General features: G+C 39.9%; 1 protein-coding gene across 2 annotated transcripts; it reads left to right on the top strand.

Annotated features, from left to right (window-relative positions):
- The first annotated feature begins 5043 nt into the window (after positions 1–5043).
- Positions 5044–26476, top strand: LOC146254844 (atrial natriuretic peptide receptor 2-like). Of its 2 annotated transcripts, XM_084675926.1 has the most exons (24): positions 5044–5088; positions 5769–5859; positions 6385–6517; positions 7267–7390; positions 7597–7701; positions 7865–7967; positions 8271–8416; positions 8551–8623; positions 8755–8899; positions 9013–9099; positions 9218–9361; positions 9467–9588; positions 9761–9905; positions 10053–10101; positions 10192–10299; positions 10948–11067; positions 11302–11395; positions 11538–11625; positions 11743–11882; positions 11980–12132; positions 12275–12373; positions 23793–23884; positions 24865–24997; positions 26023–26476. In XM_084675926.1, the coding sequence occupies exons 1-23, from the start codon at positions 5044–5046 to the stop codon at positions 24973–24975; spliced, it is 2517 nt and encodes an 838-aa protein (XP_084532052.1). In that variant the 3' UTR covers positions 24976–24997; positions 26023–26476. The 2 variants fall into 2 exon arrangements, with proteins under 2 accessions (XP_084532052.1, XP_084532051.1); XM_084675925.1 differs by lacking the exon at positions 26023–26476 and having other exon boundaries at positions 24865–25499.
- Positions 26477–26891: the final 415 nt, after the last annotated feature.

Raw genomic sequence — 26891 nt, 5'->3', positions numbered from 1 at the left:
TCTCATCTGCATTAGACTCTGACTTTCCTTTCTTAAACTCTGATGTCAATTACACATCACCTTGTTGTCAAAACACTACACACAATGTTCAGTTGTTGCACACAATTCTCAAGTAAAGTCTCAAAGCATCAACCTACAACACACAAATATTCAAATCTCTAAACACTCAGGTCTGGTGAGCAATTTGTGATCAGGACTGCAGCATTAAAAGAGCCTTGAGCCTTTTCTGATGAACAATGGAGAACTTAGAACATATCAACAACCAGAGAAGGAGAGGGATAAGAGTGAAAGGAGGAAGAGGAAGACAAGGTAGAGGACAAGGAAGAGGAAGGAGAGGATGACAAGGAGGAGGAGGAGGATAAGGAGGAGGACAATGACAAGAAGGAGGAGGAGGAGGAGGAGAAGAAGGAGGAGAAGAAAGAAGAAGGAGAACTCTAATCTCTAATGAGATTTGGGCCACCGTGGTTGACCATGTGCTCCACCATGGTTTGAACATGAGGGAGGCTGGCCAGAGGGTCCAACCAAAATCTCAGCCGCTTCACAGTTGCTGCCATCATTAGAACATTTAGAATGGAGAACAGGTATGATTTATATTTGCCTTGTGTACTGAAATACTGCCTATCAATATATTACAGTGTGCTCACTATAATTGTATTTTGCAGGACTGAAAGAGAACCACACCGTGGAGGAAGAACATGCACTTTCACAGCCGAACAGGAGACTGACATTGTGAAAATGGTTTGTGAAAACAACATGATCACACTCCGACAAATACAAACCAGGATCCTGGTGGCTGACCATGCCACATTCAGAAACATCCAGACCGTCAACCTCTCTATAGACCGTGTTCTCCACAGGAATGCCATGATGAAACAAGTGTACAGGGTCCTATTCGACCGGAACACAGACCACATCAAGGAGTTACAGAGTTTGTGCTTGTAAGTCCCATACATTCAGCACTGACACATGCATGTACTGTACCTGTAATCCAATATTGTTCCTTTTCTACAGTGTCTCACTGTACCCCACTGTGTTGACCCATCTGTGTCCATACTATAACTTGCATTATCCTGCTGTCTGTTCCAGCGGATCCAGGAGCATGACACAACTAACTAGAGAGGGTACAATTTCTGGGGAAATTGTAGGGTTTGCTTGGTTGCAGAGGGGTCTGTTTTTTAATGACATTTTTACAACTGATATTTCTGTATATTTTATATAGAAAATGCATAGCCTACTTATTATTTATAAAGATCACATAGATTTTAAAGCATATTTTTTTCTGCTCATTTACAACTCAAAATACTAAGAGCGAAGAGTAGAATGAAATAGTTGTCTTCTCATTTCCCCTGCAAGAGGGAATGGTGATCAGCAGCCTCATTGTTGATTAAAAACGAATACATTTGGCAGACCGGTGTAAAAATTGACCTAATCTCTATGACTTAAATGTCATTTTATGTTTTTCCCTTCTCGTGATATTTTCAGGCATTTAGCCTACTCATATTGCATTCATTTATTAATAAAGAACCCCCTTTGAAGCTTACAGGTCTCTACACTAACCTTTTCCACTGGTGAAACTTGCGCTACTAACTTTTTAAGTTACTGGCGCAAAACATAGTTATTTATGTTATTATTATTGTTATAAAATGTCATTGTGGAGCTCTGAGGCCTGTTCCATAAAGCGAGTTTACCGAATGAGCCAGATTTATGTCAGTTAGTCGGACTCATTTCTAGTTCATTCGGTTCCATAAAGCTAGCTCAACGTAGTTTGAACTTGGTTACTATGGCAACTTAGGCTGCGAAACTAGTCTGGTCAGGGTCAGACTAACTGTCAGGCTTAGCGTGACTTGGTGATAACCAGACGTTCCTGTAACACTGACCCAACGGGAAAACAATAATTTACCACGTATATTCTCATTTTCTTATTCTCATCCATTCAATCTGTTCAACATTGATAGAAAATCAACTTAAATAGCCTACAACACTTAGCCTAATGCATTAAACAATGATGAACAATGCTTTGATAGGCTACACACCATAGCCGTCAATGTATGGATGTTAGTTTGTGATTTCAAATGTTTAGGCATCAGGCATAGGCCTCTCAGTCTAAATTATCAGAGTATAATTATCATAGCAATATAATTGTTAACAGTAGCTGACAATTGCAAAACAAACCTAAATCCGCCCTAAATTTCCCCGACACAAAAACCATGTAAAAAAGTTAGGCTACTGGATGTATTGATTAATAGTAGGATTTTTTTTAAACAATGTCAAAAAAGCCAATTTAGATGGTTTAGAGGGTTTCTTTTATTCAACGGAAGTAAATGTCTAAAAAGGTCCTCAACCTACTTAGCCTGTCGTTCACGACGTCAATCAAGGCGTGTCATTTTATTTTGATCGAAGCGGTGGATGAGGGAGCTGTCATAGTACACGATTTAAAGGGAACGTTCTTTCTGGAAGAAGTCACGTGGCCGTGTGCATTACTTTTGCCGTGGTGGATTATATGATCCATGTTTTACCTCTCGGGCTGCTTAAGAATTATGGAAGCAAATCATGACCAAAATTCAAATGAAAATGCATTTCCAGAAATGCTTTTTCATTTTTGGAATGTGGCTGCATTATTTGACTCATAAATAAAATGAGTAATCAATCATTCTATTTGCATTTAAATTTTCTTCTTTAAGACTGCTCATTCTTTCACTTAATTAAAATGAAAACGAAAAAGACATTTGAAATTTAATTTTCAAAATATGCCCCAGCAAATAGATACCAAAATTCGATTTGAAATGTAAAATTCGAAAATGAGAGGCCGCTCAAAAAAGCTAGACTTAAAGTCCTAAACCAGACTTGAATAAGTTTAATTAGTCAAGCGGGGCTTCAGCGGTTCCATAAAGGCCAATTTCAGCTCACGCAGTCCTGCTAATTCAAGTCATATTTACGTAGTCCAGCTAATTGCCCGTGCACCCTATTCTTAAGCAGCCCGAGAGGTAAAACATGGATCATATAATCCACCACTGCAAAAGCAATGCACACGGCCACATGACTTCTTCCAGAAAGAACGTCCCCTTTAAATCGTGTACAATGACAGCTCCCTCATCCACCGCTTCAATCGAAGTAAAATGACACGCCATGATTGACGTCGTGAACGTAGACCTTCGTTGATTAAAAAATACCCTCTAAACTAATCTAAATTGACTTTCTTTGACATTGTTTAAAATAAATAGCCTACTATTAATTAAAACATTATCCAGTAGCCTAGTGCTAACTTTTTAACATGGGTTTTGTGTCGGGGAAATGGGGGGCGGATTTAAGTTTGTTTTGCAATTGTAGGCTACTGTTAACAATGATATTGCTATGATAATTATACTCGGATAATTTAGGTTGAGATGTAGGCCTATGCCTGATGCCTAAACATTTGAAATCACAAACTAACAGTTACATCCATACATTTAATGGCTATGGTGCGTAGCCTATCAAAGCATTATTCATCATTGTTTAATGCATTAGGCTAAATGTTGTAGCCTATGTAGGCTATTTACGTTGATTTTCTATCAATGTTGAACTGATGAGAATAAGAAAATGAGAATATACGTGGTAAATCATCGTCTTCCCGTTGGGTCAGTGTTACAGGGACGTCTGGTTACGCACCAAGTCACGCTAAGCCTGACAGTTAGTCTGACCCTGACCAGACTAGTTTCGTAGCCTAAGTTTCCATAGTAACCAAGTTCGAACTACGTTGAGCTATCTTTATGGAACCGAATGAACAAGAACTGAGTCCGACTAACTGACATAAGTCTGGCTTATTCGATAAACTCGCTTTATGGAACAGGCCTCTGGTCTATCGAATCCGTCTTAGATCCAAGCTGCCTAGTGCAGTTTCCAAAACATGTAACACAACAAAACACACTCCACAAACCAGAAGTCGCAGTCTTTGCGGTATCTCAATACACAGTCTTTGGTTTCCCAATAAAAGAAAAAATAAAGAAAAAATAATAACTACTTACTAACCGAGAGTGAGGTCATGCCGGGAAATATCAAACTGAGGCTGGAACGTATTGACCGAGCGATAGCGAGGTTGATACGGCAAAGCCGAGGTTTGATATTTCCCGGCATGACCGAACGGTCGAGGTTAGTAAGTAGTTCATTGTATGGCATTTTTCGCTTCTTTTCATTTTGTAAACAAAAATAAATGGTACCTCTAGGCTAATTGTAGCTAGCTCTCAAGTCTTCTCACGGTGTGTTTCATGTGTTGCCCAGCAACTCATTACTTTTGATAGAAAGCGGACAACATGGTTCTGCTAAAATGGTTAATTTCAACACAAAATAACGACACAAGTGATTCAAAGAGTCTAGTCTTCATCCTCACTTTCGATGACAAATCTTTTCAGCATCATCTGGATAGTAAAACTCAGCAGCTGACTCGTCAATATCGCTCATTTTGAAGCTGACGTCAGAGGGCAATACGGATCAGAAAGCTTGTACTGTCGTTGCCATATAATAAAGTAAAATAATAATAAAAACAAAAAGAACAAGATATAATAATAATAATAATAATACAAATAAAAGAAGAATGTAACTCAACAAAATACAATCCGCAGTTGAGAAACGTGTTTTAACAATTGTGAAGAACTGTAAGACACCCAGCACATGCAGTGTTGTAGGCTCTAAACACAATCTAGATTATATATTTTTCTTTAAGTACCTTTAAAAAAAACTTTAAAATGTAATTATAAATGAAGCAGAGCATGTATCACAAGAACACAATCAACATTTGCGATCAGAACAGCATGATCCAACATTGTTTTTAGGCTGTGCTAAGGTGAAGAGATGAAGGTTAATCAAGGCTCCGAGAATGAGGTCCGGACCTTGATTGGAGAGTCTCTTTGCCTGATTGAACAATTAGGGGCTTCAGTACCCCTCCTAGCTTAGAGTAGAGGGCAAGTGGAACGCACACGCACCAACACTCACACACAGACATAAACGTTCATACTAACAGGTCAGTTGGTCTGTCAGCCTGGAGCTGCCTCTCACACAGTAACAGTTCTCATGGCTCTATGGAGTACCTCAGTCCTCTACCTTTCTCTGTTCTTGGTGAGTACATAACACAGTTGTGGAATCCTGCTGTACGTCCATGTAAAGAGGCTGTTACCATTGGGTTGTCATAAGACATTATGCTTGCCTATAAGGTTATTGGAGGTGTGGTAGATGTAAGCTTTGTGTTTTCAATAGCACGATGTCTGTGTCAATACCTTGCCAGTTTGTGTAAGTAAATATACAGTTCATTCATCCAATTGAGTGTGATAATCAAACTGGTTGGATATATAACCTGGTTTTCCCTGCTGTTGAGGAAACTCCCGGTGCTTTTGTTGCCATGTCAGAAACATTTGTGGCTGCGGACATGACCTGCGTCATTTCATTTTGCCAAATAGATTTGTAAGGTTGCTTAATTTTTGCTTTTTTGCTGTATTTAGTTTTTTTATGAATCCACTTTTTAGGCTGAATGAAATGACAAACTACTGAGATTTCCTTCTCAGGTTTTATGAGACATCAACTTCTACAGTTGGTTTTGTGAAAGGGCTCATTTATGTGTTAACCATAACAGCAATTTGCTTGGGTTGAAGCAGTTTGCGCCATAAATAATTTGGTCACTATCCTGTTCATGGTTTAGAGATGCCCTTATTGATACTTACAGTCTATCATCAGAACATGATCATCATTATAATCCAAAAGGTGTTTGGATGTGCTAATTCTACTATGTCCTAATCCGTAAGGTGGTGGATGGTTGGCATGATCTGGATAACACAGAGTATGACTGTTGGCCAATAGATAACCCTAATGACTACAACATGATCAACTGTGGAGGTACGTTGTGAAAATTGTAAAAATGTTGTCTTTGTTCCCAATTGTATATTTCACTTACCATTTTGTTTGTCATTAAAGCTTGTGAGGGATATGAAAACTTTAAAAGGATCAGTGGATGTTAATATTTATCTTCTTTTGTTAATACAAACTCAGCTGCTTTTTTGTAAATTATTCTATCTTTTGTCAACCTTACTCTATTGTTGTGAAATTAACTGTAGCTACAATATTGTAGCTCTGTGTACAGTGTTGCTGTGAAGTTACGTTTTACTTAAATTTGTCATACATTTATTTAAATGTTTTGTTTTGGTCTTTTTTTGATGGTCATAATTCACCATCCGGCAAGCAGTCATTAAGAACAGATGCGTTTGATGGTCACACAGAACTGATGCATTGTCATGATAATAATGTTGTCACGTTTGTAAAAAGAGTTGCTGTGAATGTATGTTCTACATACTTGCATGAGTGTTGATGTGCGTACAGTATGTGTGTACACACATGCAATTCTGTGTGTTTGTGCGTTTGCAGGACTGGAGATGGCCTGGGTGCAGCGACCTCCAGAGAAGGTGACTGACGGAGAGGAATTCAATGTGACGTACACTGTGACAGCACCGGATTCCTTTTATGAGTATGCAGTCAAGAACAAGATCTTCCAGTTCAGGTGATTAAGCTTGTGTCTGGAATTGTTTCTGTGTCGGATGCACCGCAATATCACTACAATGGATGAAATCCATTGCTTCCTGTTTATTTTAGAAAGTATTAGAACAATTTGATGAAGTGTTACAGTAAAAAATGTAGAAAGAGTAACTGTCTCTCACTATTTCTCTCTGTCTATATACACTATATATACTACAAGACCAAAAGTACGTTAAAATGTGTTCAGGTCAGGGATCATCTTAAAGCCAATTACCAATGGGGGCTGTTTTTATGGTTTTGGGCAAGAGCCCTTAGTTCAACTGGTGGAATATTAATGCAAAAGCTTTTTGGTTTCACCTTGATAATGCCCATATTATCCCCACAATTGAGATCCATACAGAAAATGTTTTGTTTGATGGTGTTTGTCTGACCCAAACAAAATTAAATGCGTTTGGGAAACTTTCTAATGCTATCTGCAAGCCAGGTATGATCACCCAACATCAGTTTCTAGCCTCCTTAATGCTTTATTTGGTTAAATGGAAGCAAATTCTGCATCAAGTTCCAGCATTTCTTGAAAAGCCTTCCTGGAAAATTGAAAGCAGGTATATAAACAAAGTGGGAACCAACTCCATGTTAAGGCACACAGTTTTAAAATGAGATGTTCAACAAGCAGGTATTCGTAAACTGAGTGGGGTCCAAATATATAGTCATATAATGTTTACACACACACACACTCACATGAAAGCACAATAACATACCCACATCTTTCCTCAGCAATGCTTCAGAAGCCAAAAGGTTCTGCCATGAACATGACTGCCCTGCCAACTGGAACAATGCCAACGAGATCAACTGCTGTGTTTACCATGCCAACATCCACTCCTGCCCTCTTGCCCTCATGGTTAGAACAGAACCACCAGACACTTGAGGAGAAGTGGCTCATTTTAATGTGTGAATGCATCCAGATTAGTGTTAACACACCTCAAGCTCATCCAACACACACACAAATAAAAATACAAATTATTAATCATTGTTCTTAATTACCAAAAGCAGTCCAAGTGGAATTTATTTGTGCTCCTTTTAACGTTGGTCTATGAATGTTAACAGAGGCAAGGAGGAATCTGTGGACCATGGATCCCTGATGACGGCAAGATAGTGACACACACAGTGTCCAAAGCAGGAAAGATGAGTCAGCAGCTCTGGACTTCAAAGGTGCTGACTCATGAATGTGGTTCTCCTGTGATTGGTACAGAAAGTTTAAAAAAAGTCCAGCGGCTACTGAAATCGAATCAAATGAGTGCATAGTCATAGCTGGGTGTGCTGTTCATTGCACACACTATTCCTTACTCAAGTATTGATTAATGGTCTCCTCTAGGTGGTTCTGGTCCATGTGGGAGTGACCTCGGTTATCGCTCATATCAAAATAGGACAAATGCATGCAGCGCTGGAGTCCAAAGTGCTGGTTGTCAGTGCCCAAGGTCAGTGTGTCAACATTTATTGTTCTGTACAACATTGGAATCCCTCAAGGCTGCTCATCTGCAAGCTCTTTGTAGCCACTTTTGTACTCAATGCCCAACATCCCAAATTGTTGTTTTGTGATGTCATCCTTGAGATCTAGTCTCCCATTTTAGGACCACCTCTGCCATTCACTATACATGATGGATCAGCTGTGTTCTGTTCTTTCATAACACTCATAGGTACTTTAATAACAGTTGCATATACATCCATTTGAGTGTTTGACAGTCTGTGTGTGTGTGTGTGTGTGTGTGTGTGTATACCAGTGTGTGGGGATGATGTGTGTGAGTTGGAGGAGAGCTGTCTCAACTGCCCAGCAGACTGTGGCGTCTGTCCAATGTCCATTACCATAAAGGTGGCCATCGGACTGCCAGTCGCCCTCTTCTGTTGTGGTTTCATCTTAACCATGGTGGTACGGCACCAGGGCAAATGCAGACACTCAATATCTTTGAAAAATGTCATTCTCAGTCAATATGTCACTTTGTGTCAATATGACACATTTTCAATATTTCATTTTTCATAAAACATAGTTGTTTTTTTCTGTAGTGGCTCCAGTATCAGAAACAAAAGATGTTTTGGGATGAAAGTTGGATCATCAGTTATAAGAACATAATGTTTGGTACGTTGTTTCAGACAAATTCGGTTAGATTTGGTTGTATATACAAATAATTTATTTCAAGAATACAAATACTAAATGTGTTGCTGATATGTTAACTAGTCCCCATTCATCTCCCTCTGTATCCTCCCCAGGAAAAGCATGTTACATGGGCTTCTGCAGCACCACCAGTCTACAACCGGTAAAGAGTCACTCCAGTGTCAGCCGAACGACTGATGTGACTGTATGTACTGTGGTCAACAATACCTTCAAACAGGGTTTCATTCAACCTGGCATCTAGTGAGAAGTCCTTCTTTTATATTTCTCTCCATTTTATTCATTCTAGTCTTTTTCAAATGTTTATCCAAGTATTTATCTGTTTAGTGAATGTCATACAATCTATTGACTGACAGTGATGGGAGAACTGTAGCAGTGAAACACATCCAAAAGAAACATTTCACTCTCACAAAAACCATTAGGAAGGAAGTGAAAGAAGTAAGGTAAGTTAAGTTCTTATTGAGCCAATACAATGGGCAACTCTTTTGTCAAATACTGTACTTACTAAATGTATTCTGAACCGGAATAATGCAATTTCCTCTGTAAAATATTTCTTACTAGGGAATTGGATCACCCTAACCTCTCTAAATTCATTGGTGGATCGACTGAAGTTCCCTATGTCAGTATTATAACTGAGTACTGTCCTAAAGGAAGTCTTGCTGATGTCCTACTCAATGAGGACATCCCAATCAACTGGGGATTCAGGTGAATAAATGAATCTGATTAGATCAGTTTAAAATGTTCTACAGATAATCTTGAGATATTCTACAGTAAAAGCTCATTCTGCCTGCTTTGTGTACTGATAATTAGGTTGTCCTTCGCCACTGACATAGCACGGGGCATGACTTATCTTCACCAACACAAAATGTTTCATGGGAGACTCCACTCAAGGAACTGCATCATTGATGACCGCTGGGTCTGCAAGATCTCAGGTGATTAAAATTATTTAATCTACTTTATCATGGCAGGATTGTTCATAAAGGTAGGTTGATGTATCACTTGACATCTTTTACAAAACATTAAGGAGGATTCTGTGGTTTCACTTGGTTGTGACTACTATGGCTGATATGGAAAAAGAGAAGTGAAGGCAATTTCTTTTCCTAGACTATGGGCTTACTGCATACAGAAAGGAGGACTTTGAGGCAGTCAGCAATGGGTTCCACTGTGTGGATATTTACCGTATATACTGCGCCCCCGAGGTCCTTCTGGGAAGCAGCTCCAGTATTACTCCAGCTGCTGACATTTACAGGTATTACTATTACAAGAATTATTGGCACCGGTTGAAAATATTTTTCATTTATCTGGATTCATGATTTAAAATAGAATCTGTAATGAATTGTGTATAAGTATATGTATACAGCGTTCTTGAATGAACATTGTTTGCTCCACTCCCTAGTTACTCTATCATCCTAGTTGAGATTGCTACTCGCTCTGACCTTATCTCAGTGAGTATGAAATACCCACTTTTAGGCTAGTGGACTTGGTGTTTGTAAACCTGTTGTTGTAAACAGTGTCTTCTTATGCCCACTGACCAGGACCAAAATGAAGGGGTCAAAATGGATATCATGTGGCGGCCTCCACTGCCTGAAATGAAAGCTGGGAAAGCGGACACCGACTGTCCTAATCGAGGAGACTACTGTGAGGTCTGTTACAGGATTTTGAATTTGGGTAGACAGTTTTAGGTGTTTGTTTGTTCAGCTCTTTTAGAAAAAAAAATACAGATCAACACTATCATACTCTTAAGCCCAATTTATACTTAGGTCGCCGACACTTTTGAAAAGGTCGCCGACATAAATGGCGTCACGGTCGACACTTTTAACTGTCGCTTGAAAGTGTCGCCTACCAGGAGAAATTTCTACTGGCGCTGATGTCGTCACATAGTGTCGCGCAAGTGTGATTGGCTAGATAGACGGCACGCGTCGTTGACTGCATTGTTTTGAATTTTCAGTGAACGCTCAACAGCTGTTTAAGATGGAAGGAAAAGAGGAGAGATTGGCAGAGCAAGTTAGAACATATCCACACCTTTATAATGCCTGTCAAAATTAGCTACAGCCATTTTTCTCCGATCGATCACCTAGGCTACAAAGCGTAAACAATGTAACCATAGCTATGTGTTTGCCGAAGTATAAATGCAGCAGCTTCAGCGACACTTTTTTATCTTCGTCTGCGACCATTTCAAAAGTGTCGGCGACATAAGTATAAACTAGGCTTTATGGCCTTTGACTCTACTTTGATGTCCAATGTGTTAGCCAATTGACTACAATACAGCCAAACTCCTTTCATATTGACAGCTAATCAAGAAGTGCTGGTCCCATAACCTCACTTTGAGGCCAACGTTTGACCAGGTGAAGAAGATACTGGATAAGATGAACCCACACAAAGTTAGCCCTGTCGACATGATGATGAACCTGGTAATTTACTGTAGGGGTGTGACATAATTGTTTGTTATAAAATACAACAAAATTAATAAGTACAAATATTTCTTCAAAATATATATATATGGTTTTTTTAAAACATATTAAAAAAACATCACAATCTTTGGCTTGTAATTTGACGCATTATCAGATATGTTCAATGTATGTTTCAAATCCAATGTGATTGTTACGTAACACAAACTAAATATTTTGAAAATCCTTCCTTTCTAGATGGAGAAATACAGCAAGCATTTGGAGGCCATTGTGGCTGAAAGAACACAAGATCTTCTTCAAGAGAAACAGAAGACAGATCGCTTGCTTTACAGTAAGTCAGTAGGCTACATCAAGAGGACTTGCTGTGTATAATTCTTCCATGCTTACAGTAATTTTATTTTTTTAAATAATTGCTGCTATCTAGTGGTAAAAACATGATGCCAGCAGTTTTGTAAGATTTTAACGGCTCTCAGGTATGCTACCAAAGCCAGTGGCTGATGACCTCCGGCAGGGTCGTACTGCAGAGGCACAGAGCTACTCCAACGCAACAGTCTACTTTAGGTAAGTGATACTGAAGGGTCTTCATTAATAGCCTACCAACCCAATAGTTTAGCTTTTTATGACAAAAAAAATATTTGTTTTGAAAAATACACTTTTTATTTTCCTCATTGGGAACAGTGACATAGTGGGTTTCACACAGCTGTCTGGTGCCAGTACTCCCCACCAAGTGGTAAACTTTCTCAACCAGCTCTACACAACCTTTGATGACATAATTGACAATTACGACGTGTACAAAGTGGAGACAATTGGGGATGCTTGTGAGTATTTTTTGCATAAAGCATGCATCGTTTGTCTGTCTGTCTGTCTCACTCATCTCTTTCTCTTCTTCCCTTTGTGTAATTTCTGTCTTTCCAGACATGGTTGTTTCTGGTGTTCCCAATGAAAACGGCATAAACCATGCAGGTGAAATTGCCAGCATGGCCTTGGACCTGGTCAATGTTTGCCATGCCTTCAAAATCCCCCACAAACCCACCACCCAGCTAAAGATACGAGCAGGCATCCACTCAGGTACTCTCTGCCTGAAACCTTTCTATGTTATAATCTCATTGCCTGAATGAAATTAGAATAAAATGTATGACTGGTATGCTTTTTTTCATTTATGATCTGAGACCCATTTACAATCATGATGTGTACATTTGTTTTTTCATAGGACCTGTTGTAGCAGGTGTTGTAGGGACCAAAATGCCTCGGTACTGTTTATTTGGTGACACGGTGAACACGTCTTCACGGATGGAATCAACAAGTGAAGGTACTCAGGCAAAAATGAGATTAGGGTACATTACTTTAATTTATACCTGTATCCAGGTTGAATAGTTTAAAAGAGCGTGTGAGACACGCTAAAAATAAAATCTCCTGTTTGTTTTGTTCAAGCCAAGGTTAAGCGCATTGTTCATAGAGCAGCTAATGACGTTGACTTTGAAAGGGCCACAGAATGAGTCCCTGTGCGAAGCTTGATTTCTTCTTTCTCTGCCTTCCTGCACCCTGCAGAGCAGTTACATCACTAGGAAGAGGGGGGGGGGGTATTTATGTACACTGAGCTCCTAATCCTCTGATCCAAGACAACAGGTTAATGGTGGCAAAGGTGCTCTAGAGACTATCCCAGATTGGAAAAGTGAAATACAATAGCAATAGATAATGTTGATACAATATGGAGATATTTCTTACATACATTCAGCAAATAAACAAGTTGATACATCACACATTTTTTGAGTTTTTTCTCTGCAGTTTGTAGGTCTGAATTCTTGTAATGTGGCACCTATGTAAAAGAAAAGGATCCGTCTCCACCAATAGTGGGATATTGATTAAGGTTTTGGGATTTATACAACTTTGTCAGTCAACGGAGAGGAGAAAGACCAAAAACCTGACAAGAATAGAGACCAAGTAGAAGAAGCAGTAATGGTTTGTTTAAAAGTCTCTCTGACTCTCTGAGTCAGCGAGTTCATCAACAGCTGGTGATGGAAAAGCATATTAATGAATACAGAAAGACAGTTCTAGTATCATATCAAATGGGGCCCTGACAGCTTTCTTTCTGGTCAAGAACAGGCCATGGGAAGAAAAAAGAAAAAAGGTGACAAATACAAATGTAACAATTATTTATTGTTCATTAATTTCTAAATATATGGAGACATCTAGACAATGACATGCTCAAAATGAGGTGACCGACGACAACAACAAAATTACAAAACAAAGAGTACAAAATACAGACTGTAATCCAAGAATCAATCAACATACAGTAGTATTATGAAGACAACAAAATGACAAACGTGAAGATAACAATAGATTATATACTATAACATAATAAGAATATAGCTGCAATCAGCAATGTGGTGGCCAAGCAGTTCAGATGACACAGAAGAAACTTTCGACATCTAGTGACTGCGGTGTACCTGGCTTCCTTTGCAGTGGCTTACAGTCTCGTTAAACAGAGAATCAGAGGCAGGACAAGCTTGTCAGCTTTGGCTGGATTCGAACCTCTAACGTTGAAGTTTCCAGGACACCAATTTATCCTAGTGAGCTATTCTCAATGCTGGAAATCACAGATTTCAGTTACTGGGTAAAAATATTAGCAGTTTTTCCTGTGGCAAGCGTGGTCAGATTTGGCCCAAGTTTAAACAGCTGTAATTCAGTTTTATTTTGACATGTCAAGGTGGTTGTGGTTTGAAGATAATTTGTGCCAAATTAGGTGAATTTTTGATATTCACCAAAAACGTTTCAATCATTCATTCAAAATGGCGGCCACATCAATTCAGCTGGTATCACAATTTAACATGTGTCAGACACATGATCGCCCCCTAGCGGTTAGATGACACAACCTTTTGTGGACCTCTTTGGAACAGGGTCCCGAGCACCTGTACCAAGTTTGATGGCACTCAGCAAATATTTCCTGAGATATGATCTCAGTTCCTGTTTTGGCGGTTTCATCGCCGACTTTGATCAGCTTTACCGGAAAAACAGTTTTGAAAATCAAAAACCATCTGAAAACGTTTGTGAGGCTTGATCTGAAGATACTTTTTTGCTTATTGCAGCGCCACCTAGAGGTGAAATGGCATGACCTATTGGACCTCTTTAGAACAGGGTCCCTAGTCTTTTTACCAAATTTGGTGTCAATGCAGTAAGGAGGTGCTGAGATATGACTTCACTTCTTTTAGGGTGGCTTGGTTGACGACTTTGATTGACTGTTCCAGTCAAAAGGTTTAGAAAATCAAAAAAACTTGATGTCTTTTGTGAGGCTTGGTCTGAGGATGATCTGTGCCAAATTTGGTGAAGATTGGACAACTAGAGGTAGCGAAAAAACGTTACATTCATTCAAAATGGCGGCCACATCAATTCAGCTGGTATCACAAGTTAACATGTGTCAGAAACGGGATCTACTAAGATATCAGGAGACAAAGGAATCACTTAAATAAGACAAACAAATCAAAAGTTATTGGTCAACACACAATCCTACCTATTGTAGTGCCCCCTAGAGGTTAAATGACACTACCTGTCTCAAACCTCTTAATAAGAGGGCCTTGAGTCCATACACCAAGTTTGGAGTCAATGCATCAAAGATTGGCTAAGATATTACCTCACTTCCCTTTTTCCGGATCAGTTGCTCAATTTGATTGGCTGTAACTAACAAACGGTTGCAAAAATCAAAACGCCATGTGATGTCTTTTGTGAGGCTTGGTCTGAAGTTAAATGGTGCAAATTTTTGCCTATTGCAGCGCCACCTAGAGGTGAAATGGCATAATCTATTTTGGACCTCTTTAGAACAGTGTCCCTAGTCCCTATATCAAATTTGGTGTCAATGCAGTAAAGAGGTGCTGAGATATGACCTCACTTCTTTTATGGTGGCTTGGTTGACAACTTTGATTGGCTGATGACTTTGATTGGCTGTTCGAGTCAAAAAGTGTAGAAAATCAAAAAAACATGTGATGTCTTTTGTGAGGCTTGATCTGAAGATAAATTGTGCCAAATTGTTGCTGATTGCAGCGCCACCTAGAGGTGAAATGGCATGACCTATTTTGGACCTCTTTAGAACAGTGTCCCTAGTCCCTATACCAAATTTGGTGTCAATGCAGTAAAGAGGTGCTGAGATATGACCTCACTTATTTTATGGTGGCTTAGTTGACGACTTTGTTTGGCTGTTCCGGTCAAAACGTTTAGATGATCAAAAAAACATGTGATGTCTTTAATGTAGCTTGGTCTGAAGATGATCTGTGCCAAATTTGGTGAAGATTGGACAAACCTTATAGGAGAGGTAGCGAAAAAACGTTATATTCAAAATGGCGGCCACATCAATTCAGCCACATAAATTTGATGTGGCTGTAACTAACAAACGGTTGCAAATTTTTTGTGAGGCTTGGTCTGAAGATCATCTGTGGCAATTTTGAAGAAGATTCGACAAGAATTGTAGGAGGAGTAGCGAAAAAACGCTTTTTCTTTACATTCAAAATGGCGGAAAATCTATGGAACTGGGTATGATGTCATAGAGTGCGTTGAACTCGTCTTGATCCAGGGAATCCAACGATACCTCATTTTGGACAATGGGGCATATGGTTCAAAAGTAACATGTGTAAACACACCTTCAAATTTGACCCATTGGTGGCGCTAGATGGTTGGAATGGGAGACATGGTGACTTGGTGAAATTGATGAGGGGACTGATCCCAAAGAATGTGCCAAATTTCACAACTTCTGACGATACGGTTCTAGGGGCTGCCATAGACTCCCATGGCAGAAGAAGATGTGTAATAATAATAAATATAGCTGCAAGCAGCAATGGAGGGGCCAAGCAGTCCAGAGCAGGACATGGCCTCTATAGCACTTGCGCAACAATTAAGTCACAATAACCTGTTGAACTCATGCAACACACCAAGTTTGGTTGAAATATCTGTTTGCGTTCAAGAGTACTGAGTGTTCAAAGTGTTTTTTTTCTGGTATAACACCACAGGCCTCCTCTGCTCCTCGTGGGAACGATGGAACCCAAGTTTGGTGACAATCGCACAAATGGTTGCTGAGTTACGCTCTCACGTGTCTTTTGCGGCTTTGCCGCCGCCTTTGATCGGCTCTACCGAACAAACGGTTTTGAAAATGGAAAATCCATCTGACACCTTTTTGAAGCTTGGTCTGAAGATCATCTATGCCAAATTTAGTAAACATTGGACAAAATTTTGGGCGTGTAAAAGGTTTTTACACTTTTCCATGAAATCCAAAATGGCGGCCGCGTCAATTCGGTTGTTATGAAATATTATCGATGGTGAAGCTTGATATCTCACAAGACATCAACAGACAAAGAAATTACTTTATTAAGGTAAAAACTTCAACAGTTATTAGCCAAAACACGTTAATGCTTCCGGCCACGCCCCCTTTTACTCACATGACACCATTTTTGGAGGACATACTCAGAATAAGGTTCCGTGACTTTTGTCACTTTTGTGCGGCTTTTGTGCGGCTTAGTCTGAAGATCATCTCTGGTAATTTTTAAGAAGACTTGACAAGAATTGTAGGAGGAGTAGGCTTTCAAAGGTTTTTGATAAAACCGGAAATAGCGGAAACTCTATATAACCGGAAATTGACGCCATGGTGTGCATTGAACTCGGCTTGATCCAGTGAATCCAACGGTATCTCATTTTTGAAAATGGGTCATGCGGTTCAAAAGTTGCGTGTGTAAACACAAGTCCAACTTTGACCCGTTGGTGGCGCTAGAGTGCCTGAGTAAGGGACATGAAACTTTGTGAATTGGACCAGGGGACTGTCCCCAACGGTTGTGAGGATCACAATTCTAATCGATAACTTTTGTGCGGCTTGGTCTGAAGATCATCTCTGGTCATTTTGAAGAAGTTTTGACAAAATTGTAGGAGGAGTAGGCTTTCAAAGGTTTTTGATAAAACCGGAAATAGCGGAAAATCTATATAACCGGAAATTGACGTCATAGGGTGCGTTGAACTCGGCTTGATCCAGGGAATCCAATGGTACCTCATTTGTGAAAATCGGTCATACGGTTCAAAAGTTACATGTGTAAACACAAGTCCAACTTTGACCCGTTGGTGGCGCTAGATAGGTCTAATGGGAGACATGAAACTTGGTGTAACTGTAGAAGTGACTGTCCTTAATGAGTGTGCCAAATTTCACAAAAAGTTACCATATGGTTCTAGGGGCTGCCATTGACTTCCATGGTACAAGAATAAAAAAAAGAACTAGAGAGCATACAATTTCTGGGGAAATTGTGAGGGTGTGCTTGCGGCTGCCCCAGCTGCCCATACTCTCCTGGTGTTTACATATTTCAAAAAGCATTTAAGTGTATGACTACAGTTCTGACCATTGTGTTCCCTTGATAATAAGTTTGTAAAAATGACATGCATCACTCAGATGGAGGAGAGGTGATACTGGTTGGTTGGAAGAGAAGGAGGCCAAATGTAGCTCATAAAGGTGCAGCGCTAGGTAACTTATTAAATTGTAATCAGATATAAACAACTTGTTGGGTGCCCTATTATGTCCTATTATCCTCCTATTATGTAATTTTAACGCCCTGAACGGCATCATTTGAGTAATGAGGGCAAGCGCAGGCTTATTGATTACTTAAGAAAAGTTTCATTATGCATGATAGAGGAGCCTAGTTAGAGAAGGATTTAGCAGTTTTATTATTACAAGCCTATTTTATTAATAATTTTCAGAGTAACCTCAAACCCTTCTTTTGTTTCTTTGACCTTACATTTTCTTTGAGGGCTTATAGTGGTCTCGGTTTAACATCATTATTTATAGCGACATCATTACCGGACACTGTTAGCTCACAATGTAGACAAAGAATGCTCCTGCAACAAAGTTGTTACTTAGTAACAAATAGCCAGCTAGACCATATGCTAGACGCCCAGCAGAAGTTTGTAGCCAACAAAGAATGCTCGTGAAACAAAGTTGTAACAAGTAGCCAGCCAGACGCCGAACAGAAGTTTGTAGCTATATAAAGGCCTATATAGGCTACTTGATTTGGCTGCAAGATTAGCTGATTTTGGGTGTCCAAGATATGATGGATTCTGATCTGTATCAATAGTAGCTACAGAGCTCGACATTAAGGATTGTCCGAGACGAGTGGATTTTAACCCTATAGCCGTCTTTGCTATAGGGTTAAAGGGTCAATCGTAGGCTATGGGACGTTTAATACTCCAGTTTGTCTAATAATGTGTAGGACCATGTTTCTCAAGTGGTGGGTCAACGATTCCCGACCCAAAAGTGGATCGCAAGCTGGTGTAGCCTCGGACATATTGATTCATAAAAGCATCTAAATGTAGCCTATCAACGTCAATATATTAATGTTTTCTGTTATTTTAAAGCAAGCTCAGAGACGTATGAATGTAGAGTTGCTCGCTATATAGGCCTAGAGTAGCCTACCGGACCTAGCCTACGTGACGCCGCTTTTTATGACACACTTCAAAGATGGTGCGATTTAACCCTGTAAGACCCCATGGTTGTAAAATTACAACGGCACTTTGAACGGTCTAATTGCTCTTTTTTTTACATTTTGGGTGGCTCTTAAAAGAGCCGTTGTTGTGTGTGCTGTGGCTAGCACAGGAGTCGTCGGAGACCGTCTTGGATGTTTCCCAAGAACACATTGTTTCCAACGTGATCAAGGTGGACACCGTCGGGTCGGTACATCCACACGAAACCGTGTCTTATTTGGGGGTGTTGAATGCTCCCCATCCCACGGTCGGCCAGGAAGCTAGACACCGCTGCGTTGACTCGACGTCTTGCCCTGTCGATACCAGAAACGCTGGTGCTCCTCTGATACCTCCAGACGCAGCGTTCCAGGATGTCCGAAAACACCAGCAGAGTGTTAGGGAACATCTCCATGATGGCCCCCAGGTCTCGCTTCATCCGCCTCGTCAGTTCTAGCCCGGTCACTTGGCCGAGGTCGTTTCCCCCGACGTGGAGCACCATTATGTCCGGGCTGGGAAGCATGTCACGCTTCTCACGGAGCTTAGGCACAAGGTCTGCCCACCTCATGCCCCTCACCCCTACCCATTCAATATGGCACTCCAGTGCAAGGTTGGGGTACAGTCCGACTTCCTCTGCGTGCAGCGCAAGCCAGTAGACCAACGAGCTGCCAACGATCCAGACGTGGGGACGACTTTGGTTTTCCATGGTGTGATATGATCCAACATCCAACATCTGCCTCTTATATACTAGCTGGCTTCCCGCTTCTTCTTTTTCAAACAATGCAAGGCTAACATCTGCCTGTTTATTTGCCGCCTGTGTCTGTGTTGTTTTTATTCACAATATTCTCATTGGTTGGCCTTGAAGACAAATATAGCTCTATATTATTTCTGAGACACTCGTCCTATTATGTAATTTTAACGCCCTGAACGGCATCATTTGAGTAATGAGGGCAAGCGCAGGCTTATTGATTACTTAAAAAACGTTAAGTTTCATTATGCATGAGGATTTAGCAGTTTTATTATTACAAGCCTATTTTATTAATAATTTTCAGAGTAACCTCAAACCTTTCTCTTGTTTCTATGACCTTACATTTTCTTTGAGGGCTTAGTGGTCTCGGTTTAACATCATTATTTATAGCGACATCATTACCGGACACTGTTAGCTCGCAATGTAGACAATGAATGCTCCTGCAACAAAGTTCTAACTTGGTAACAAGTAGCCAGCTAGAAACCGAGCAGAAGTTTGTAGCCATATAAAGGCTTATATATAGGCTACTTGATTTGGCTGCAAGATTCGCTGATTTTGAGTGTCCAAGATATGATGGATTCTGATCTGTATCAACAGTCTAGCCTTGTAGCTATAATAAGGCTTGTCCGGGAAGAGTGGATTTTTTTTTGTATGGCAAGTCTGGAAGATCAATTTAGGCTAGTGCTACTTGCCCCAATGCACTGGACAAGTTATTAAAACTCAAACAAAATAAAATGCAATGTTAGGCCTACTTCACGTTATGTGCCACTCATTACGTCTATCGATTTTATTTGAGCGAATTCTGCTTCGGTAAAACCACCAACCCAAGATCTCTAAAGACTAATTTCCTGCTCAACACTTCAACGGGGGCTTATTACTTGAAAGATGAATTAGGCTATTTACGGTTGTCTCAGTTACACTATGAGGGGTGGGAAATACTGTGAAGAAGGCAAATGGCTAGTAAAACATAACATTTCATAATAATTTCAGTAAATCAAGCAGCGCTGCAAGACCCAGTGAAATGTATATCCTACAGCTAAGCAAGGCTGAAGCAGGCTGACATGAATTATTTTAATGAACAGACAAAGTTTTGACATTGACAAAGTTTAGGCTGTGGCAAAGAAGTTCAGGTTAGTAGTCAGATACTTTCACCTATTGAAAAACTTTTGAGTAAGGGGAAAGCCGAACACGTTCCGTCGCCGTTTGACTTCCTAAACAGCGGGAGATGTTTTTGTTAGCTACTCATTAGTGTCTCGGGTAGGCTACAGCGTTGCAGTGAGCCACACTGATTTGAAACCACAGGTAATGGTCATTTCACCAACAAATCGTTTAGTTGTAATCTAATGTCATAATAAATCCTACAACGAAAATGTATTTGTGAGGAATGTTTATTTTAACGATTGAAAACAGATGCATCATAGACCGCAGTAGTATGTGTTGCCCGGGCAACAGAGGCTAATGTCATGATGCTAATGCTTCAGTGAAATTGTAGACTACCGTTTCCGAAAGTAGATGTACTTCCTTAATAATATTACCTTATATTGTACATTACACATCACAATTGTGTGTCATATCACAAAGTAAAATGAGCAAATAGTTATCACCCAGGCCTCTTTGTTTGTGGCGTTTCTGCAGCTGCCTTGCTGTAAAGAAGTTAGCCTAAGCCTAGCCATCTCCCAGAAGTTAACGAGCTGCTAAACTAATGTTCTGCTAGAGATAGTCACGCGAGTTTTCGTGACGTTAGTGACGTTAGTGGCGTCAGTGACTGGGACGTTAGTGACGTTAGTGGCGTCAGTGACTGTGGCTAGCAAGTTAGCCACCGTTAGCTTCACTTTTCGTCACAAAAACGTAATTTCTACTAAACCGTGCAACGGAACGTAAATCCCGATACAAGCAACTCAATCGCTACCAAGACGAAACTTTTGACACCTAAGTTGCCTATGTAGTCCAAATATTGACAAAGTTTTAGGGGTGGGAAAATAAATAAATAATAATATATATGTGAGATAACAATGGTTGTGCCCTTGCCGAAGGCAAAGCACACCCAATAAAACTAACAATAACAATAGGTTTCTTCCTTACGGAGGAATCCTAAATATAGCTGCAAGCAGCAATGGTGGGGCCAAGCAGTCCAGAGCAGGACATGGCCTCCATAGCTCTTGCGCAACAATTAAGTCACAATAACCTGTTGCACTCATTGCAACACACCAAGTTTGGTTGAAATATCTGTTTGCGTTCCAAAGTACTGAGTGTTCAAACTGTTTTTTTACTGGTATAACACCACAGGCCTCCTCTTGACGCCATGGTGTTTATTGAACTCGGCTTGATCCAGGGAATCCAACGGTATCTCATTTTTGGAAATGGGTCATACGGTTCAAAAGTTGCGTGTGTAAACACAAGTCCAACTTTGACCCGTTGGTGGCGCTAGAGTGCCCGAGTATGGGACATGAAACTTTGTGAATTGGACCAGGGGACTGTCCCCAATGAGTGTGCCAAATTTCAAAACTTTCGACCATGCGCTTATGGGGGCTGCCATAGACACCCAGTCCTAAGAATAATAATAATAATAAATATAGCTGCAAGCAGCAATGGAGGGGCCAAGCAGTCCAGAGCAGGACATGGCCTCCATAGCTCTTGCACAACAATTAAGTCACAATAACCTGTTGCACTCATTGCAACACACCAAGTTTGGTTGAAATATCTGTTTGCGTTCCAAAGTACTGAGTGTTCAAACTGTTTTTTTACTGGTATAACACCACAGGCCTCCTCTGCTCCTCGTGGGAACGATGGAACCCAAGTTTGGTGACAATCGCACAAATGGTTGCTGAGTTATGCGCTCAAGAGTCTTTTGCGGCTTCGCTGCCGCCTTTGATCGGCTCTACCGAACAAACGGTTTAGAAAATGGAAAATCCATCTGACACCTTTTTGAAGCTTGGTCTGAAGATCATCTGTGCCAAATTTTGTAAACATTGGACAAAATTTGGGGCGTGTAAAAGGTTTTTACACTTTTCCATAAAATCCAAAATGGCGGCCGCGTCAATTCGGTTGTTATGAAATATTATCGATGGTCAAGCTTGATAACTCACAAGACATCAACAGACGAAGAAATTACTTTATTAAGGTAAACACTTAAATAGTTATTAGCCAAAACACGTTTATGCTTCCGGCCACGCCCCCTTTTAGTCACATGACACAATATTTGGAGGACATCCTCAGAATAAGGTTCCGAGTAGGCATACCAAATTTGGTGTCACTGTCTCAAAGAACTGCTGAGATATTACTTCATTTCTTGTTTGGTGGCTTTCCTGATGACTTTGATTGGCTGTCACGGACAAACGGTTGTGGGGATCAAAATGCTCTACCATAACTTTTGTGCGTCTTAGTCTGAAGATTATCTCTGGTAATTTTAAGAAGATTTGACAAAAATTGTAGGAGGAGTAGTCTTTCAAAGGTTTTTGATAAAACCGGAAATAGCGGACACTCTATAACCGTTTCGCTTCGCTGCTTGGCCCCTAATAATAATAATAATAATAAGAAGAAGAATAATAATACTAACAATAACAATAGGTGCCTCGCAGCTTCGCTGCTTGGCCCCTAATAAGAAAAGGTAGAATCACTTATGTGGCTTCGCCGCTTCGCGGCTTGGCCACCAATAATACTAACAATAACAATAGGTGCCTCGCAGCTTCGCTGCTTGGCCCCTAATAATAATAATAATAATAATAATAATAATACTAACAATAACAGCAGCTTCGCTGCTTGGCCCCTAAATATAGCTGCAAGCAGCAATGGAGGGGCCAAGCAGTCCAGAGCAGGACATGGCCTCCATAGCACCTGCGCAACAATAAAGTCACATTAACCTGTTGCACTCATGCAACACACCAAGTTTGGTTGAAATATCTGTTTGCGTTCAAGAGTACTGAGTGTTCGAAGTGTTTTTTTCTGGTATAACACCACACGCCTCCTCTGCTCCTCGTGGGAACGATGGAACCCAAGTTTGGTGACAATCGCACAAATGGTTGCTGACTTACGCTCTCACGTGTCTTTTGCGGCTTCGCCGCCGCCTTTGATCGGCTCTACCGAACAAACGGTTTTGAAAATGGAAAGTCCATGTGACACCTTTGTGAAGCTTGGTCTGAAGATCATCTATGCCAAATTTAGTAAACATTGGACAAAATTTGGGGCGTGTAAAAGGTTTTTACACTTTTCCATGAAATCCAAAATGGCGGCCGCGTCAATTCGGTTGTTATGAAATATTATCGATGGTCAAGCTTGAAACCTCACAGGACATCAACAGACAAAGAAATTACTTTATTAAGGTAAACATTTCAACAGTTATATACTAACAATAATACTAACAATAACAATAGGTGCTTCGCCGCTTCGCGGCTTGGCCACCAATAATGTAAAGGAAGAATTTGATGATACTTGATCTACTGATTGGGATTACATTCAAATGGCAATTTGTCCCATTACTCCTATGCATACTTCTTTGTTATGTCCCCAGCCCTTAAAATACAGGTAAGTGGAGATACAGCTGAGCTGCTTCACACTCTAGGAGGGTATGTCCTGACTTGCAGGGGATCACTTAATGTCAAGGTAAGCTAACAATAACTAAACAAAATAAAATATGTCTTTAGTATGTATATTTAAATATTATTATCCAATTAAAGATGAGGGGTAAGTGACATACTATAAATAAGCAATCCATGCCTCTTAGTTTAGATACATATGTGCAGGGGCGGTTTTAGGCACGGGCAGACCGGGCAGCCGCCCGGGGCGGCATTTTTTCATGACATGTGGGGGGCGCACAAGCATAAAAAAAAAGAAATCTCTGCGCGGTTTTCTCTTATCTATCATTTCAGTTTGTGGGAGCAAGTAATAAACTTGCCCTGGGCGCACAATGTGCTAGAACCGCCACTGTATATGTGACAGACTGTTCACTATTCTTTACAACAATGGGAATTAGTCAAGATACAGCTGAGCACTATGTTTTAGCCATTTTCATGTGAGATTCCATTGATTTCTCTGTGTATTTGCTTATGTGTACAGGCTCTAGATCTAAATTAATGTAGGATTGTTCACTAAACTCACTAATAATCTATAAACATTTGAGGATTTTGCATGTGTATATTTCAGGGAGATTTGATTCTATTTGTAATTATTTTTTACTTTTTTTGTATTTATTTTTACTTTCTGATATTCCCTTTATTGGTTTCCAAAGTATTTCTGAATGCAATGACCATACACCCCATTTGAATAGAAGGATTTCGTTATAGCACAGGGTTGATACTGACTTATGAAATACAGGTTGGAACAAAAGGTTGGGTGGGGGGTAGGGGAGACATTGGTCCAATGAGATGGGACCCCATACTTCTTTCTCATTGGAAGACTGTATGTCTCAATTAGGGTCTTGCCTCAGCAGCTGAGTGCACATATCCCCTATCATTCTGTATTCATGAGGATGCACATGCTCTCCAAACACTGTCCCTCTTTATTAAGAGACACACTCAACTGGTAGAAATGCTCTGGATAGAAGAGACTGCGAGACAAACATACTTTGTGTTTTGTTCTTCCAGGGTAAAGGTGATATGACAACATGGTGGCTGGAATCAAAGAGAGAAGAGGATACAGACCCTGTGCTTAAAGCAACTGACTTCAGAAGTGTCCCTGTACCCGTTAGCAACTAGTCAACTAGCCATATGTACCACAGTAGGTTTTAGCCAGTTCAATTAGAGTATTGTTCAATTAAAACCTGACATATACAGTTTCCAGAGCTTTAAGACTCATAGAGCTACAGTATGTTGAGAATCTGATCTGTGGAAAGTACATTCATTGGTATTGTGTTAGTATTTGTTTATGTATTCTAACTGGAAAATATATGAAGAGATGCAAACAACAAGGTATTATAATCAGTCATTCTCACATTGTACCTTTACATGAGTACCCATCTGATTGTCTTAAGAAAAGTAAAATAATATTTTAGGTTACACAAAGTAAGCACCTCTAAAATAACTCAAAATAATAGGCACTGTATACGGGCATACTGTACAGTGAGTTGAAATTTATATCATGTGGCAGAACAAGTGAATAAAATGCATTTAATTGTGTCATTAGCATTTGAAGATGTAAATACAGTTACCAACTGATAATTGCTGTGTTTCCATGTTATTACAATGCATTACTTTGGTGGTGGAGTGAAAGTAGTAGTCATTTAGCATTTTGTATTTTCACACATCTCATGATTAAAGAGCTACCAAAAATAAGTAAAATATGTAAATGAAGTAGAATTGCTCCACTTCTGTTCATTTGCATTTACTGTCAAGTAGGCCTACTAGTAAAGTAGTCTATTTCATATTTTTCACAATTGCTAAAACACTAAACACCAAATGTTCAGTGAACTAAACCAATTTGTCAAATCAGACACTCTTTTGGCAAAACTCTAAACACAGTCTCATTCACTAAACACATTTTGCACTGTAATGCACTTGTGATGCAAAATGGTAAACACAGGGGGCAAACAGTAAACACAACTACAACACAGTTGTCATTTGTAAAAGACTCTAAATTGTTCACACTTCTAATGGTGGTTTGGGACAATGTTAGCTTTCACCGTGGTGTCTATATACAAGAATAGTTCAACATCAACCAGCATTTTTACTGTAAATGTTTACCTTCCACCATACAGCCCTTTTCTCAACCTAATTGAAGAGTTTTCCTCTGTGTGGCGGTGAAAGGTCTACGACTGAAACCCATATACCAGGGTAATTCTGATAGAACTGCCACCCAGACAACCTCAACCCTCAAAGAAGACAAGGAAAAACTCTCGGAAAAGGAGGAGAGAAAATTGAAGAAACCTTGGGAGTAGCAATTCAGTGAGGGATCCCCTCCTTCAGAGACGGTAGGCAAAACAGAGGTGCAGAACACAGGCTAAACATAGTCATACATCAGGACAGTGTCAATGGGTGTCGAAACACCAAAATCCAGTGTTTCAAAATCCCAAATCAATTATCTTTATTACTACGTAAATGCATTTACTGTGTATACAAACACAAATTTGTCTTTACATGGAACTACATTTCCTGGTTGTGTTCTCCATTTTTATGTGTTGTGTCTAATGATTGCTTCATTGTGTTTATATATTGATTTGCTATGTTTATGATCTAACAGCATTGATTTTGAGCACAGGTTACATGAATTAGTGGCGAGTGTTTGATTTTGCCGGAAGAGTCAGAGGTTTTGGAAATTGAGTTTGAATATTTGTTTTTTTGTTTACAGTTTTGAGAAAATGGTTGACTGTTTCAAGAAATGTGTTTTAGCAATCGTGACAAACTGTGAATAAAGCACCGAAATTGAAATTAGTAGATCTTGATGAGTGTGTTTCATTAATATAATGCGATATGCAAAATACTGGATATTAAAAATTAAGGTAACTTTGCGACATGCAGCGTCAGCCTGTAAACAGTGATTCCATGGAATACATCAAGATAAATTTGAGGACAAAAAAATAACTGCATTACAGGACTGCATCCCCATGGCATGGATGTTCTGAAGGTACTACCGCTGACCCAAACTTTCCTGTTAAGGTCAACAGACTGGGATTACA

This window comes from Hypomesus nipponensis, chromosome 16, assembly GCF_054491055.1.
Source record: "Hypomesus nipponensis isolate SF chromosome 16, ASM5449105v1, whole genome shotgun sequence".
NCBI classification, from domain to species: Eukaryota; Metazoa; Chordata; class Actinopteri; order Osmeriformes; family Osmeridae; genus Hypomesus; species Hypomesus nipponensis.
The sequence above is the reverse complement of the archived record's forward strand: the minus strand, read 5'-3'. Positions and strand labels throughout refer to the sequence as shown.